The sequence below is a fragment of the Melanostigma gelatinosum genome (assembly GCF_949748355.1).
Source record: "Melanostigma gelatinosum genome assembly, chromosome: 11".
NCBI classification, from domain to species: Eukaryota; Metazoa; Chordata; class Actinopteri; order Perciformes; family Zoarcidae; genus Melanostigma; species Melanostigma gelatinosum.
In genome coordinates, this window is record NC_136644.1 from 15,185,188 (window position 1) to 15,200,012 (window position 14,825).

Here is a 14,825-nt window from a genome sequence, read left to right on the forward strand (position 1 = left end):
CTTTGCACCCAATACCGTTCATGCAGCCAATAGCCTTCTGCGAAAGCGATGAAGTAGGAGAATCATGCTACTCTGATCTCTGTGTTTCTAAATCGTGTAGTCACTCTTGGAAACCAACGAGCTGTTCATAATAGTGAAGAAGAAGTGGAGTTCGCAAGTTCTAGCATTTAGGAATATACCGCAACACCTTCACGATGGTAAGAGCGCCATACATCAGATCATATGCGAATGAGTTTGAGGTCAAAATCGTCCAATTAACTAGCTAGTTAAGGCTAATAGTTACAAGAGCTTGGCTAAGCTAATGTTCGTAGCTAACAGCTAGCGCATACACATCTCTAGCATGCTAACAATTCTCTGGAAACAAACTACTGTAAAGTTACAATTATTGTGTTCGGTTAATTAATTAAATAGTTTCAGAGGAATACATTGTTATAGTAGCGGACGATAGCTGTGCAGCTAAATAACTTACTTAGCTTAGTTATTAGCTAAACGGCTAACGTTGCCTAACTCAACGTTAGCTGCACACGAGCTAACGCTGTCCTTAATTAACTTTAAAGACATCTTGATTGTATACCCAGGGTAAGCTTAAACTGTTGTTCCGTCTGTGTCAACATCAGCTAACGTGTTGATTGAACAGTGTCATCTTCATAAGCTGAACCTCCAACTAAATATGGCTAACGCTAGCTAGTTAGCATTGGATAAGGTAAGGCTACTGTCACAACAGTGACAACCCAGTTACGATTTTCATCTAAATATCATTGCATTTAGAAAAGTCTCACGCGCGATATTTCAGACATTGGTCCTAGAACTACATCTTTTATTTTACAATTGCTACTTTTGTTAGTTTGTTATTTTAAAGTACTTCTACATGCTTAACGTTACTTAAACATGTGGCTAAGATGTAACTCTGATTAATTAAATTGGCACGTGCTATATTTAAAACTTATTGAAATCAATTTGAGTCCGGATGTATTTTGAAGACAAATGTTTTTTACATTATTTGTATAATAGACATGGACTTACAGAATATATTTACAGTATTCTTACAAATACCTCGGTCCTGTGGTTGAGGTTCTTATTTTCTTCCTTTTGATTCTTGTATTGTTAAACCTTTTTGCTTCATAGAAATCCATCAATTGATTGTTTAGTCAGTTAAATGTCAGAACAAGTGTAAAAATGTTTTGTCTTTTTAGCTGAAAATGACAATTGAAAATGCATAAATTCATCACAATGGTTGCTGATACATTTTTTTAGTCAATTGACTAATTCATTTAACTATTTATCATTTAAACTCTGACTTACTTTTGTCCTTTTTCATCCAGTCTATTATGTCTTATAACGGAGGGGCCGTCATGGCCATGCGGGGGAAGAACTGTGTGGCAATAGCAGCAGACCGGAGATTTGGCATTCAGGCTCAGATGGTCACTACGGATTTCCAGAAGATCTTCCCCATGGGAGAGAAGCTGTACATCGGGCTGGCTGGACTGGCCACTGATGTTCAGACAGTGTGAGTGTGTTTAACCTTCACGTCTTTCTCTCAAAGTGGCAAAAACAGTTCTTCCACCACCAGGGCATGACTATGACACATCTACGAAATTACTTTGACTACTTTCAGATCTTATGTATTGGTATAAAGGGGACACTGTGGTTTTAGTTATGCGGTTAGTCACCGCTAGGAAGTAAGTTAAGTTTGCGTTCTTTGTGATTATTGAAAAAGAGATTCTCTGTTGTAAAATGTCTCGGGAACGATTGTGTCTTTGCTTTTTGTGTAGATCCCAGAGGCTGAAATTCAGACTGAACCTGTATGAGCTGAAGGAGGGTCGCCAGATCAAGCCCAAGACCTTCATGAGCATGGTGTCCAACCTGCTGTATGAAAAGAGGTGAGAGTACCAAAGTTAATATAGACCCATTAAACAAGACCCATGTCCAATTTATAAGCTGCAGACAGACGGCATACCGTTGGCATAGATTATTGCATGGAAGGTAAAAGAATATCTGATCTCATTAGGTTTGGGCCATACTACATCGAGCCTGTGATTGCCGGACTTGATCCCAAAACCTCAGAGCCATTCATCTGCTCCTTGGATTTGATTGGCTGTCCCATGGTGACAGAAGACTTTGTTGTCAGTGGCACCTGCTCAGAGCAGATGTACGGCATGTGTGAGTCTTTGTGGGAGCCAGAAATGGTAAGTAGTGAGTGAAGTTTGAGGTCACTGTTAAGCATGTAGGTTCCTTACAGTTACGACCACTTTCCTAATATGCAAATGAGTATTGCCCATCGCAAGTATATAATGTTTGCATGATAATGAGAAACCTTGTGTAAATGTAGTTACTACTAGCTTCCATTTACGGTATTGGTAAATTGGCCACTCTAACTTTTGGGGCGGAGATTAACGAGAACACAATGTTGTCTTTACACAGCTGACAATTTCAACACAAAGTTCAACTTAGAGTAGAAATCTGCTGCCTTTTATTATCGGCATTGTCTGTTTATTCCATTTGCACTGCAGAGGCCAATACATAGCATGTATGTGAGTTCTACCTAGAATTCAGGTATTCTTCAGTTAACCATTCTTGAGTGTTTATTTGAGAAATGTTTGATCACGCAGGAACCAGAGGACCTGTTTGAGACCATCTCACAGGCGATGCTGAATGCCGTTGATAGAGATGCAGTGTCTGGTATGGGAGTCGTTGTACATGTCATGTAAGTACAGTGTGCACAGGTTAGGGTTGGGTGGAATGACAGGTGTTCAGGGATTGACAGCCTTTTCTTTTCTCTTGCAGTGAGAAAGACAAGATCACCACACGAACCCTGAAAGCCAGGATGGACTAGAGCTTCTGTTTCTCCCCACACTTCACCAACACAAATGATAAACAATGCTTGTACTGTCTTTTTTTTTTTCTTTCTTCAATAAATAAATGTAGGTTTAAACAATGAACTTGACTGATATTATTGATGGAAGAAATTGCACTACATTGCCATCACTTTTCAGATCTTTGATTCATGTTCAAATTCACCAGTTCTGCACCAAACTAAGGCATTGGCAACTGAAATTAAAATTCAAGGAAGACTACATCAGCAAGGTTGGCTGACCTAAAAATACGTAAACCTTGGTTCTCGACATGTCGACACGTCACTGCAGAGAACACTTGTAGCAACAATTTGACATTCTTTCAACGAAACGCCTGAAGGGGCCAGTCCTGATGTGAACCCTCAGACCATGCAAAATACCATACAAAGTTGCATTATGGGAAGTGTAGAATACTGCATTTATGGAGTTTGACCTGTACTTTATTTCTAAAATCTTTTGGGAGCCCCTGAAGTCTATCAATAACCTAACTGTTCAGGGAAATGCTATTGCTTAATGAGATGTTTTCTGGTGTTTGGACAAAAACCCTAACCCCGGGTCTACTTACAGGCCTTTTCCAAAGTTTTTAACTGCCTCTCACAGTCCGCCTTTGTAGATGGCATTTGGTCAGTTGCCATGGAGATAGCTCAGTTATCCTGTGACCTAAATAAAAACATTTTGGTCAAACAGTGAGGTACAGTCACTGAAGAAATAAGCATAGCCAAACAAGATAAAACTCCCTTTAATATGCAATGAATCATTTTCAAGTAACTTTTTTTTTTTCTAATATCTAACAAAACAATACTGTATACAAACACAAAATTGCTACATTAATGTAAAGATATAAAAATGATCATTATGGTAATAAAACAAGTATTTGCTGCAGAATTCCCCTTTTTATGTGAATTTTTTTTTCTTTGACCAACCTCCACCAAGCTCACTGTTAAAATTTCAGAAATATTCAAAAACAATATGGCAACGTAACATTTAAACACCAATTTTTTTTCAATTTCTTTTTTTTAAAGTCATAACACTCAGATGCTAAGTTCAGTGGTTTGATGTTTCAACCTACTGGTGGAGTCTCATGTACACATCAGCCATGCATTTTTGATATTGCATTAATTTACTTAATACACCATTATATATTAAAGTGTTTACCCCCTGTTCCAATTTGTCAGCAGTGCTTTTGATTCTTTTGTTGGTACTGTGAGAGAAGCCTGATAGCAACTGTCAAAGTGTTTGTCATGCAATCTGACCATTCAGCATCTGTGCAAGTTGTTTACATCTGCGCGTGTATGTGTGTGTGTCTAATAGAAATGATAAGAACAACAACGACATGAACAGAAACCAGAGAGACTGTACTGACGGACTGTTAACTGCTGAAGCTGACACACTCGTTCAAGGCATTAGTGAGACAGTTTCCGTGCTGGCGTGAGGATTAATAAGGTGGCTGAGGAGAACCGGGAGGCAGAATAAAAAATTTAAAAAAAAGAACAGGGAGATTATCGGGATGTCATTCCGAATTCAGTGAGTGGTTTCATGAGTTTTTGCAGTCAGCTAGTAGATGAGGGAGCCGGGGAGGTGGTGGGGTGTGTGTGTGTGGGGGACAGTGTAACAGGCGCGGTGCATCCTTCCTGCCAGACTCATGCTGGATGTGGGAGGACACTGGTAGTTTCTTTTTTTTTCTGGGCGTAGAGAGGCAGGGGGGAGATGGACCTACACTGATGTGAAGGAGAAGAGAAATAAGTGCGTGGCATTTGACAGATCTATGACAGAAAGTGACTGGCTGGACTTGGAGATGAGTCTATGATAAGATGTTGGACATGAACTCGTAGAATCGTTTTGAGTACTGCTCCGGGTTCACCGTCGATATTTCGGCCCCCGCCTAAGAAACACAAACAACAAGGTACAACATTAGATAGATGGAGCGACGAACATGCAATATAAGATCATTAATACTTTTGATTTCCATACATTTTTGTGTTACATGGAGTAAAATGTACTTTCAGGGGCTGTATAATAATAATAAATCATTAAAACTTAATTCATGATTATGAAAACCACACTAATTGTTATGAAATTTGATTCATTTTGACTTCTTTATGGAATAGTTTATTAATTGTCAATCACATTCTTCCAGTCTTTCTAAACAAGCTCAGCCACCAAAATGTAGCCATTGTTGTTATAGTTATTCTGAATCAAAAACCAGACACTGCTACTGAAAGAAATACAACTAGAGACCATCTTGTGATGATCACAGCAGAAAAGTAACTGGCCAAGTACACGAAACCTTTTCTGTGGTAGTTCCTGCTACAGAAGGTGTCTACAGGAACACGTTTTACCACAATGAGTCACACACAGACTCACAACAATACCAGCCACAAACGGGTACAATATAATAACTGGCTTCTCCTTTTATTAAGCTCAACAATGCTACACATGCTACCTCACCAGCCTGTTAATGAGCTTAGATTTATTACTTAGCATTAAATTGAAGAGCCAGCGTTGGCAGTAGCAGCTCGCTCGTTTATTCAGATCTATGTCCTGCTGCATCCGGTCGCATTTTGCCGTACGCAAGCCAGCATGCTTATCTGGCTCAATGTTTTCACAAAGTAGTACGTCCCAATTGAATGCATTCTTGCAGTACATACTTTGTAATGGCAGAGGCAGTATGTACTAAAAGTAAAAAGAAAAAGTACAAGATTTGGAACGCAGCCACTGTCTTTCTCTTTGGTTGTTGTAGCTAGCTGGTTGGCTGGTTAGCCTGCTGGGAGGCTGAGGTCACATGTGATTTTATTGAGTTTTAATGATTAAATAAATATGAAATGATACAATAATGTATTGCTTTACAAAAAGTGTTTTGCATAAAGTATTCATGATGTTATTATTGAATAATTTAAATGATTCTCTGTAATCTGAATGTGTAGCCATAGAGGGATGGGGCATGATGTAGTATTGACACTCACCCCGTGTTTCACAGTTTTGGCAGCATGTGCAGCTTTTTTCTTCGCGTCATAGTGAGTGAGGATGTCGATGATAGCCATGAAGTACACCTCCTTCTTCACAGCACCTAGCACAAGAACAACACATCACAAGGTTTTACACACATTTCTTCTATTGTACGAGGACGGCAGCTTTGACTACTCCTTAGTTTTGAGTGCTCTTAATCAAACTAAACAAATAGAAATGATTTCTTCCTTTACAGACAAGTTGTCATCTAATTAACTGCCAATGCTGAATATAAAGCTAAGTTAATTGAGTCAGATGGATGTCAAAGGCGACCCTCACTGTCGTGGCTCTTGATTGCGTAAACGTCCACAGAGGGGTCGAAGTCCCCGGGGCCGAAGAATCCTCCACAGTTGAGAGGGTTTCCGGGGCTGTCGGGGGGTGTGCCGAAGGAGCCGGTGAGCACGCCTCCGCCCATCCCGTCGTTCTCGTACTCCTCCTCCTCTCCCACGCCCTCCACATCCATCTCCTCCTGCTCGGCCCGATCCACATCGTGGATTCCCACCAGGAGACTGTAGTCCATGATCTTTAGGGTGGCCAGGAACTGACACACACACACACACACACACACACACACACACACACACACACACACACACACACACACACACACACACACACACACACACACACACACACACACACACACACACACACACACACACACACACACACACACACACACACACACACACACACACACACACACACACACACACACACAATACACAAATAACACTCAATGTAATGCCTCGTTGTCACGTCTGTATTTTGAGTGTTTCTCGGTCATACAGGTCTGAAGAACATTTGTTTGTCAATAAAATAACAGATTGAACCTTCATTCATATCATTCTAAATTGACATTTGAATGCTGACCAGCTTTTCTTTGAGTGGTGGCTGCGTAGAATTGTTTCAGACTTGAGTGAGCCAAACATCTCAAATAATGTCAGAGCGTTGTGAAGTCCAAAAGTCAAAATGTTTTGAGAAAATCGAACAGCACCATAAATTACATTCATAGAATTCTTTTATATTTCCACAGTTTTACGGGTGATGGCGTCCTAAACAGCGACGACAGACATTCAAAGCTTTATTTGAAAACCTCAATAGAAGCTTTGAATGTAAAAAAAATAAACTCAGAGTAGCCCTAGATTGTAATGCCAAACAATATGGCATATGTATTCAAAGTAACATGTTAAATAAACAAATAACTTATGTAATAATGGGTATTATATCTATAATTAGGCAGCATTGAAATGTATTTCAGCTTGCCATGGAAAATAGATCTGTGTATTGCAGTACAACCAGTCATTTGTACAAATTGTTTCAACACTTGTACTTACAACACACGAGTTATTGTAAGATGATGTTTCAGTAATATACTTTACTTCAAGGAATATAAATGTTTAAAGAAAATAGCGTAGTCTAGTTAGTACAGTATACGTTTCTAATGGAAATCAAAGTAGAAAAACAAATCCCACCTTTTGTATTTGACGATTGTCAATATTCGGTGCAACCAAAAGTATTAACGTTTGATTACCATCTCGACCCAAACTCATTCAATAATAATAACAACAAGATGAACAATTTTACAGCTGACAAGATGAAAACCCGGATGCGTTCCTTACCTCTACATCACGTTTTAGCTTCTCCAAAAAGTACTTCTTGTTGTCATCTCCTATCTGCAGCTTCTGGCCTTCATTCAGAAAGTCGTTGTCTTTAAAAGTTGGGAGTTCTTTTGCCTGAAGAGAGGAGAAGTCTTGAATTAGCAAACAGTCGGAAAAATGTTGTTAATGAGGATGATTAGAGGTCACATGCAAGTGTTACAATTACACAGTCATAAATGTAATATTATGACAAATACATAGAGATATGGTCAAAATAAATAGTCTTTCAATGATGACAGATAACGTCCCATTCCACCAAGTCTACAGCGCATACTAACAAACAAAACAAGTACAACAGAGTATGACACACTGACCACATGAGGCCAGTGCAAAAGGGTACTAATAGAATAAATCTCCTTACTTAAAACTTGCTTAATTTAGCTGTCATTGGACAGGTTTGCCTTTGGGGTGAGCTAAGGGAGTTTATATTTATCCCATCATGTCAGCAGCCGTCACTGTACAGAAATAAAACGCACCTTCTCCTTGTCGCTGGCTTCCCTTGAGACCGTAGAACCCTACAAATGAGAGAAAATGAGAGTAAAAATAGAATTAATTGAAAGCAGCTCAAGACACATCAGAGGTGCACACATTGGTGCATTTTACTGTCTTTTTAAACTGTCAATATTGGAGCGGTAAGCTTTTCTCCAGAGAATACTTAGCAGTAGAAGAGGCTTATGCCATGAGGCATTGTTTTAGGATCACTGTAATATTCAGCACAAACCCAGAATTCTTTACAGATGAGCTGGATTTGTAATCTTCTGCAAATATCCTGTGATCGACATAAACACGTTTGTACCTTCAGGTCGTATTTGCGGTGTACGGTGAGGCGATGGCTGAATACATTCCGGGTCACCACCATGTACGTCTCCACTCCGTCCACTGTTAGCCTGTACATGCCCAGGAACTGTGGGAGCAGCGTGTTGCCATGACACTCCACTATAAACTGGAGACAATGAAGGGAGGAGAGCCGAGAGAGTGGGAGTCAGGAATCAGATATACAGCATGATGAAAACTGGACACAGCACTGCTCTACAGTCACATCATTTCAACACTTCTGCATCATTTACATGCATGAGTAACCTTAGATTCAAATGAAGGAAGCACATCTTAAAATATGTTCACAGAATGATGCTCCTAAATGTCTTTCCTACACTCCATCTATACAAACAGTAAACATTTAGATTAAATAGTGTATGAAATAACAAATACTCAAACCCATCATTTAAGCACATTACAGATATCTAATGCTGTGTTCACAACAAACACGGGGCAAATCCATACAAAGTCTATGCACAGACGTGATGGGACTGGAGTGACGCAAATTTGCGTGAAACGCAAAACACCCCAAACGCGTGAGTTGAAATTTTTCAACTTCGGTGAAAAAATGGTGTGACGCTGGTGTGAACACGGCATAAGGTATTTGATTCCGTCTCTGGATGTCCCGTGTGGTGGGACAAGGGACTTCTACCTGGTGATATTTCTTGAGGATGTTGTGCATCTCAGCGATGTCCTCGCTCGAAACCGTTTTAATTACAAAGCGGTGGTCGTAGCTGGACAGGAAGCGGTTGCCGAAGCGCCCCTGGGAGTCGCTGTTGAGTGGGGCGCTCCTCGTTAGAGAGTTCTGCCCAAAAAACAACAACAACAACATCCAGTTATATTCTCACGTCAAAGTAGAAATGACCCAAGTCCTCTTTCCCCTGAAATAATTTAGATTTCATTCATCAAAGTGACTTACCTGGTAGTCCTGGTCATCAATGCAGAACCTCTCCCTCAGGTTTCTGAACACCATGGGACAGTACTCTTTGAACTTAAAGCGACTAGGCAGGTTTTCTCTGACAAGTAAAAGACACAACCAGTCAGTCAACAAACAGGAGCTCAGGGGCTCATTACTGAAAATGAGGAAGAAGAGTTTGCAAAATGTTGAATGTCGGATTTATTTCTGCTGTTGTGTGCACAGACAATAATACAATTCAGAATTGACATTTACAGCTTTGAGTTCCTTTTTCAAAGGCATTTGTTCTCCTTTTAGATGCTGCCTATTTGCAGGATGACAACATTTTAAAGTGCATAAAATAGTAAAGTAAACATCTGGCTTTTTAATCAACACCTCATTTAAATATATGACATTTTTCACGACATGCGAGACTGAAGCCAGATGTGTAAAAATCGTGTGTAAATAGTCACTTTACGGAACTTGCATCCATACTACCAACCGAAACCCTTAAATCACCCCAAAAATATTATCGCGCTAGAATGTGAATGCGCAATGAAATTGGAATTGCAGCAAACATCACAAATTCATCACAGTTCAGGACTAAACGGGTACATTTCTCTGATTGCTGGAGGTCGTCACATGCTACTCTCGGCCTTAAAGAAAACAAAGATGCTACTTTACATGAGGATGATTTGTATTGCTAGGATTCTTGGTGAAGTCATTGCCGCGTTATTGTTGGGGACATCCATTCTGAATACAACATATTAGGGCCATTCAGAGCAAGTCTCAATTTGTATTTTGATGAGAGTGCAAAATAATCAGTAATTTGAGCATTTGAGCAATGAAATGGAAAGTGGACTTTCAGGAGTTACGTCAGGTGTTTTGAACTCAGCCGTTGGGTTTAACAGACTGAGCTGCATAAGCTGTGATGTACCTACTTGTTAAATAGGTGGTTGTCCACTTTGATCTTACTGTAGGCTTTAAAGTCATCTGGCATCAGCATTACTGGTACAAGCACATTACTTAACTCGTTAATCTGAGGGAGAGAAGTGAGAAAAAGAGAGAGAGAGAGAGATCAGACAACAGCCCGGAGCTGATATTCCCACTTTACAGACTCTATGATTAAGAAATCAAAGCAGCAATATGGACTTTTGCTATTTCACAGTTTGAAATTATACTCAATACAGACTCTTGCATGAAATACTAAAATCCAGATGCACCTTTAAACATATCATAACATATAAAGATACAACAGTGAAAAATATGTACAGCATCTCATTTTGCCCTCAAGTACTGGACATGCTCATCATGAGAGCAGAGCTGCGAATACCTGCAACACGCTCCACAAGAACAATATCCATCGTCAGTCGCATGTCACAGTCAGCCCGAATTAATACGAGTGTTTACCAGCACCAACCATTAACTCTGCATTTGAATCAATAACATTATTATAAATTAAGAATGGGACATTAACAAAAATGCTGACAATGTGATCATCACATTTAACCTAACTGATATAAAACAAATCTATTATTTATACATTATTGTACAGGGGGCCTTTGAAGAAGCAAACTGTGAACACTTATTAAACAATGTTACAATAAAAGCTGATCTTCAAAGTGTTTCCATAGTGTTATAGTTATAATTCTACATGGATATGATGCTTTCCCATTATAATTACAGAAGATAAGTTAAAGTTAAGATTATCCATATAAAATAAGACATCCATTAGGCTAAATATGGGAATACTAGGTGTTGTATTACGCATCCATCCATGTACAACTCTGATCTTATCTGCGGACACTCATCCAGGGCAAAAGCTCACGCTGATGGACCGCTAAGAAAAAATGTCCTTGAAGATTATCGTGTAAACAGCAATACAAGACTGAAGAAATACCACTACCCCAGAGCCTGTGAGTAACTATGAAGTGATACTAAAAGGGGCAGTACACGGTCCTGGCAGTGCTGTTTGGCAATTTAATATATGTTCTTCTCATTTTCAAAGTCATCTCAAACTCCTGATGGTGCATTAATGAGATTTAAATATGCTACTGTTATAACAGCTGCTGGATAGAATATTTAGCGAGCACACAAATAAACTCATAAACAGCCAACCCGACTTAAATATCATCTGATTCCAAGCTGTAACTTCCCCATTCCCAATATTAATAACAACAACCTTATTTATAGGAGTATAGTTAATATACTTTTATAATATAAGTATAATATAGTAGTTAAGTTGCCATAAAGGAAATAGTCAGTCAGGTAGCTTCCTAGTGGAGGCCTGTTCATTTGCATGAAACGTATCTAAAAATAATGTGCAACTTTGAGAAGTATGGAAACAAGCAGTACATCATCTAAACACTGACTGACACTGTGTGGAAGTGAAGTCTTGCAGCATAACAGCGAGGGCACAATTAAAAATGCATACAACTCCTGACTGGAAGAAGAGGACTTTGATGAGAAGTCTGTTTGATGTCTTGAATCGGCTTCCCACCCACACCTCAAATCACCAGGCCTATGAGCTGCACCCACACGCCCACTGCCAAAGTTCACCCACTGCATACTGGAGATGCTGCAGTGATAACCATATCATTAGCTGCTTCCCTAATTCCTTGGTTGTTTGCAGTACATCGCCTTTCATTTAACAGGCTAGTGTTTGGGATCACGTCTTGCCGAAATCAGCGTGGTTTGATGCAGACGCAGAAACACATTCCCAGTGTCACAGTTTCACATCTGCCGTGCCTGTTACGCACCTTTGAATTATTACCAATTACATAATGACGACATTAATCTTTGGAAGAGGAGTCAGTTCACCACACAATACTGTAACTTCATCAAAACAGTGCCAGTGTGCTTTAAAAACAAACTACACCTGACTGTGACAATAAACCCATACAGGTGTGCTTTTACTCAGAGCAGATCAAAAAAAGTTTCAACTCTGGACGTAAAGTTCTCACACCTGAGAAGCTGCTTTTCATGCATCAATCAAACTGTGTGACAGAGTGTGACCAAACAGTTACTATGTGTATTGCACATTAGGCAAGAGCAAGCTGCTGGTGCAACTCCATCCATCACTGATGTCGAATCTGCCCCTCACCGTGCTTTACATAGCCCATAGGCAGTCTCGGCCAAAAGTGAATTTGATATACATGTTTTTTTTTTACTGCTAGCTATTTATAGGGAGATTGTGTGATGCAATTAACTTGCAGCAGTTGGATGCATGCGCCGAGCATTGGAGCTGCAAGCTCGGGAGCAGGTTTATTTAAACAATGGGGCAGGCTGCTGTCTGCAGCTGTGGGAGCTGAAAATCGGTGTAACCTGCTGCTCCAGCTGCCTGACTGGTGGCACACCCCTCCCACTCCATGCCTGCGTTACAGCAACCGCAGCTCACGACTTGACTCCAAAAACACCAAATGGTGGCAGATTGTTAACGCTACGCGGTCAGTGAAAACGCACAACCTGTCGAACCTGATATTCACTCCACAGTTGCAGGGACTTAAAAACAGACACACGTCAAAATCCCCTGCAAAACGCACGCTTCATGCGAAGCAATCCGCTGCTAGCTGTCGAGGCATCAGCAGTTAGCTGCAAACTGTACGACAACGAGCAGCTCGGTACAGAGCCGGCCAGCAGGTCTCTGTCCAAGCGTCACTACTAAATACTTGGCGAATATCCGTGAAACGAGACATTTAACGCGGTCGACTGAGCGCATCAGAGCTGGCTTGACAGATGAGGGCAGCTGGCTAAGCTAGCTGGCTAGCTAAATCAAAACAGCAGCATAAACAAACCGCTTACTGGCGACCACGAGACATTTAAGACGCACTTACCGTATGGTTGACACCCCACATTAAAACGCTGATAATGGGCTCACTCGCACGGAATAATTTCACTTTCTGTCCTATAAAATGCTTCTTTTTCGTCTTGGTTTTGCTAGCGCTGACAGGCGCTGCGCTGGTGCAGTTGGATGACATGTCTCAGGCTGGGAATTCAGGGTACGCAAGACGGCACTCACTGTCGTTCACAGCCTCGACACACAACACAAAAATTCGGGAAAGTTTAAGGGCGTCTAAAAAAAAACTATCAGTGCATCGTGCTCGTCGTCCAACTCGCAGCGAGTCTCTGGGTCTTGTTGGGAGTCAGCGGTAGAGCATTTTGCGCCGTCACCACCCTTCCTCCTCCCGAGCAGGCCGCGGTGGAGTCCAGAGAGCAGCTAGCCGGCCATCAGGCTACAGAGCAGCCTCTCTCTTTAAAAAAATAAAAAACCTGGATCGGTGAACAAACGCTGGACAGCTCCTCTCCTTTCCCTTTAACGCGGAACTGATGTGATGCTGTTTTACTTGTTGGTGCGTAATCCCATCATGATGCGCCTGAGATTGTTGTCAGACAGTCACCAACCAGTTCGGGGTCTCCTCAAGATGGCGTCTGTGTTGCTCTTAACGGTCAACAGCGCGCCCAGCAGGCCGCCGCTAGAACTACAGGGGTTCCCACACCTCAATCTGGACCAGGACCTGGAGGGTAGATGGGTTATATAGCCAAGGAGTGAGGACTAAAATTCCGAGACCAAGTCCGTCCAAATCCCCAATCTGATAAATGTTAGTGGTTGGAGTGTTCATATTTTATTCATTCACTTAACTGTTATTTTTAATCCAAGTCAATTGCCAAGATAAGGGTGTGAATGCTGGTTGTACACACCACAAGGAACATTTTAGTGGGGAAATACTGGCTTTAAATAGTATAAAAACGGCTAAATATCACTGTAAAAACACCAAGTGTTGATTTTATTCACCAATTTTGTTGTTTAGTCTCCCCCAGGTTGCTAAAATGCCAAAACTCCCGCATAACAACATGACATCAACCCAGTATATCCTCAATAGAATGTCCCTGGTTGTAACAGCTGTTGCACTAAAACATGTAACGTTAACCTGTCAGATTCTAAGTCACCAAAAAAAATATGTACTGTTGGGTTGATCAAACATTGACAGGTGAGGTGTGAGTGCTTTGAAGACACATTGATAACAGCTGATCTCTTGTTTCTATCTGCAGTATTTAGAATGGGCCATGCATCTAAGCTGTTAAAGATTTTACCACCATGTTTGATAACAGGTCACAATAAATGATGTCGCCATGGTTAAAACTGTTGGCAAACTAGCTGAAATTCCTCACCAGGTCACCTGATGGTTAACAGGAACCCCTCACAGTGTCACATACAAACAAATGAGAAATATACGCGTGACATTATTCTAATTTCAGTGAGATTTGTCTTAATTTACGTAGAAAACCCTAAACACAGAAAGATGTAGGACACAATGTCCCCAAGGACCCCAAGGCCACACACCACAGATTCTGGTCTGACAACACTGTATAGAGGCCACAGGTTCACTCATGCACTGCATTGTCAGCAATATTCTGCAGAATTACACACATTTCAAATGGTTCAATATGATGATATCAAGACATTTTCAGGGTAAAACTAAAGCAAGTGATTTGATAAGTTACAGCAAGTTAGAAAATAAAACAGTGTTCGTGACAAACTTTCTTTTGATTCTTTGGAAAATAAATGTAAAGTCTGATTCGTTTTCTTTGTTCACT

At 40.6% G+C, this 14,825-nt stretch overlaps 2 protein-coding genes across 2 annotated transcripts; one reads left to right on the forward strand and one right to left on the reverse strand.

Annotated features, from left to right (window-relative positions):
- The first annotated feature begins 52 nt into the window (after positions 1 to 52).
- On the forward strand, positions 53 to 2,954 carry psmb3 (proteasome 20S subunit beta 3). The gene is made up of 6 exons (XM_079278690.1): positions 53 to 197; positions 1,323 to 1,507; positions 1,773 to 1,880; positions 2,009 to 2,186; positions 2,610 to 2,704; positions 2,785 to 2,954. The coding sequence occupies exons 1-6, from the start codon at positions 195 to 197 to the stop codon at positions 2,831 to 2,833; spliced, it is 618 nt and encodes a 205-aa protein (XP_079134816.1). The 5' UTR covers positions 53 to 194; the 3' UTR covers positions 2,834 to 2,954.
- Positions 2,955 to 3,575: 621 nt separating this feature from the next.
- On the reverse strand, positions 3,576 to 13,635 carry LOC306784641 (phosphatidylinositol 5-phosphate 4-kinase type-2 beta-like). The gene is made up of 10 exons (XM_079278689.1): positions 13,064 to 13,635; positions 10,172 to 10,269; positions 9,255 to 9,351; positions 8,988 to 9,140; positions 8,316 to 8,462; positions 7,996 to 8,034; positions 7,481 to 7,594; positions 6,138 to 6,399; positions 5,816 to 5,919; positions 3,576 to 4,734 (listed from the first exon to the last, which is right to left on the reverse strand). Exons 1-10 carry the CDS (start codon positions 13,205 to 13,207, stop codon positions 4,654 to 4,656), a joined length of 1,239 nt encoding a protein of 412 aa, XP_079134815.1. The 5' UTR covers positions 13,208 to 13,635; the 3' UTR covers positions 3,576 to 4,653.
- Between the last annotated feature and the right edge of the window lie 1,190 nt (positions 13,636 to 14,825).

Bases quoted from the DNA above. Each gene is read 5' to 3' on its own strand.
- psmb3 (XM_079278690.1), top strand. The intron at 1,508-1,772 runs GTGAGTGTGTTT...CTTTTTGTGTAG, and splicing joins GCCACTGATGTTCAGACAGT to ATCCCAGAGGCTGAAATTCA. The intron at 2,187-2,609 runs GTAAGTAGTGAG...TTGATCACGCAG, and splicing joins CTTTGTGGGAGCCAGAAATG to GAACCAGAGGACCTGTTTGA.
- LOC306784641 (XM_079278689.1), bottom strand. From the start codon at position 13,207: ATGTCATCCAACTGCACCAGCGCAGCGCCTGTCAGCGCTAGCAAAACC. The intron at 8,463-8,987 runs GTAGAAGTCCCT...CATTGTCTCCAG, and splicing joins TCCTCAAGAAATATCACCAG to TTTATAGTGGAGTGTCATGG. The intron at 5,920-6,137 runs GTGAGGGTCGCC...TTCTTGTGCTAG, and splicing joins CGCAATCAAGAGCCACGACA to GTGCTGTGAAGAAGGAGGTG.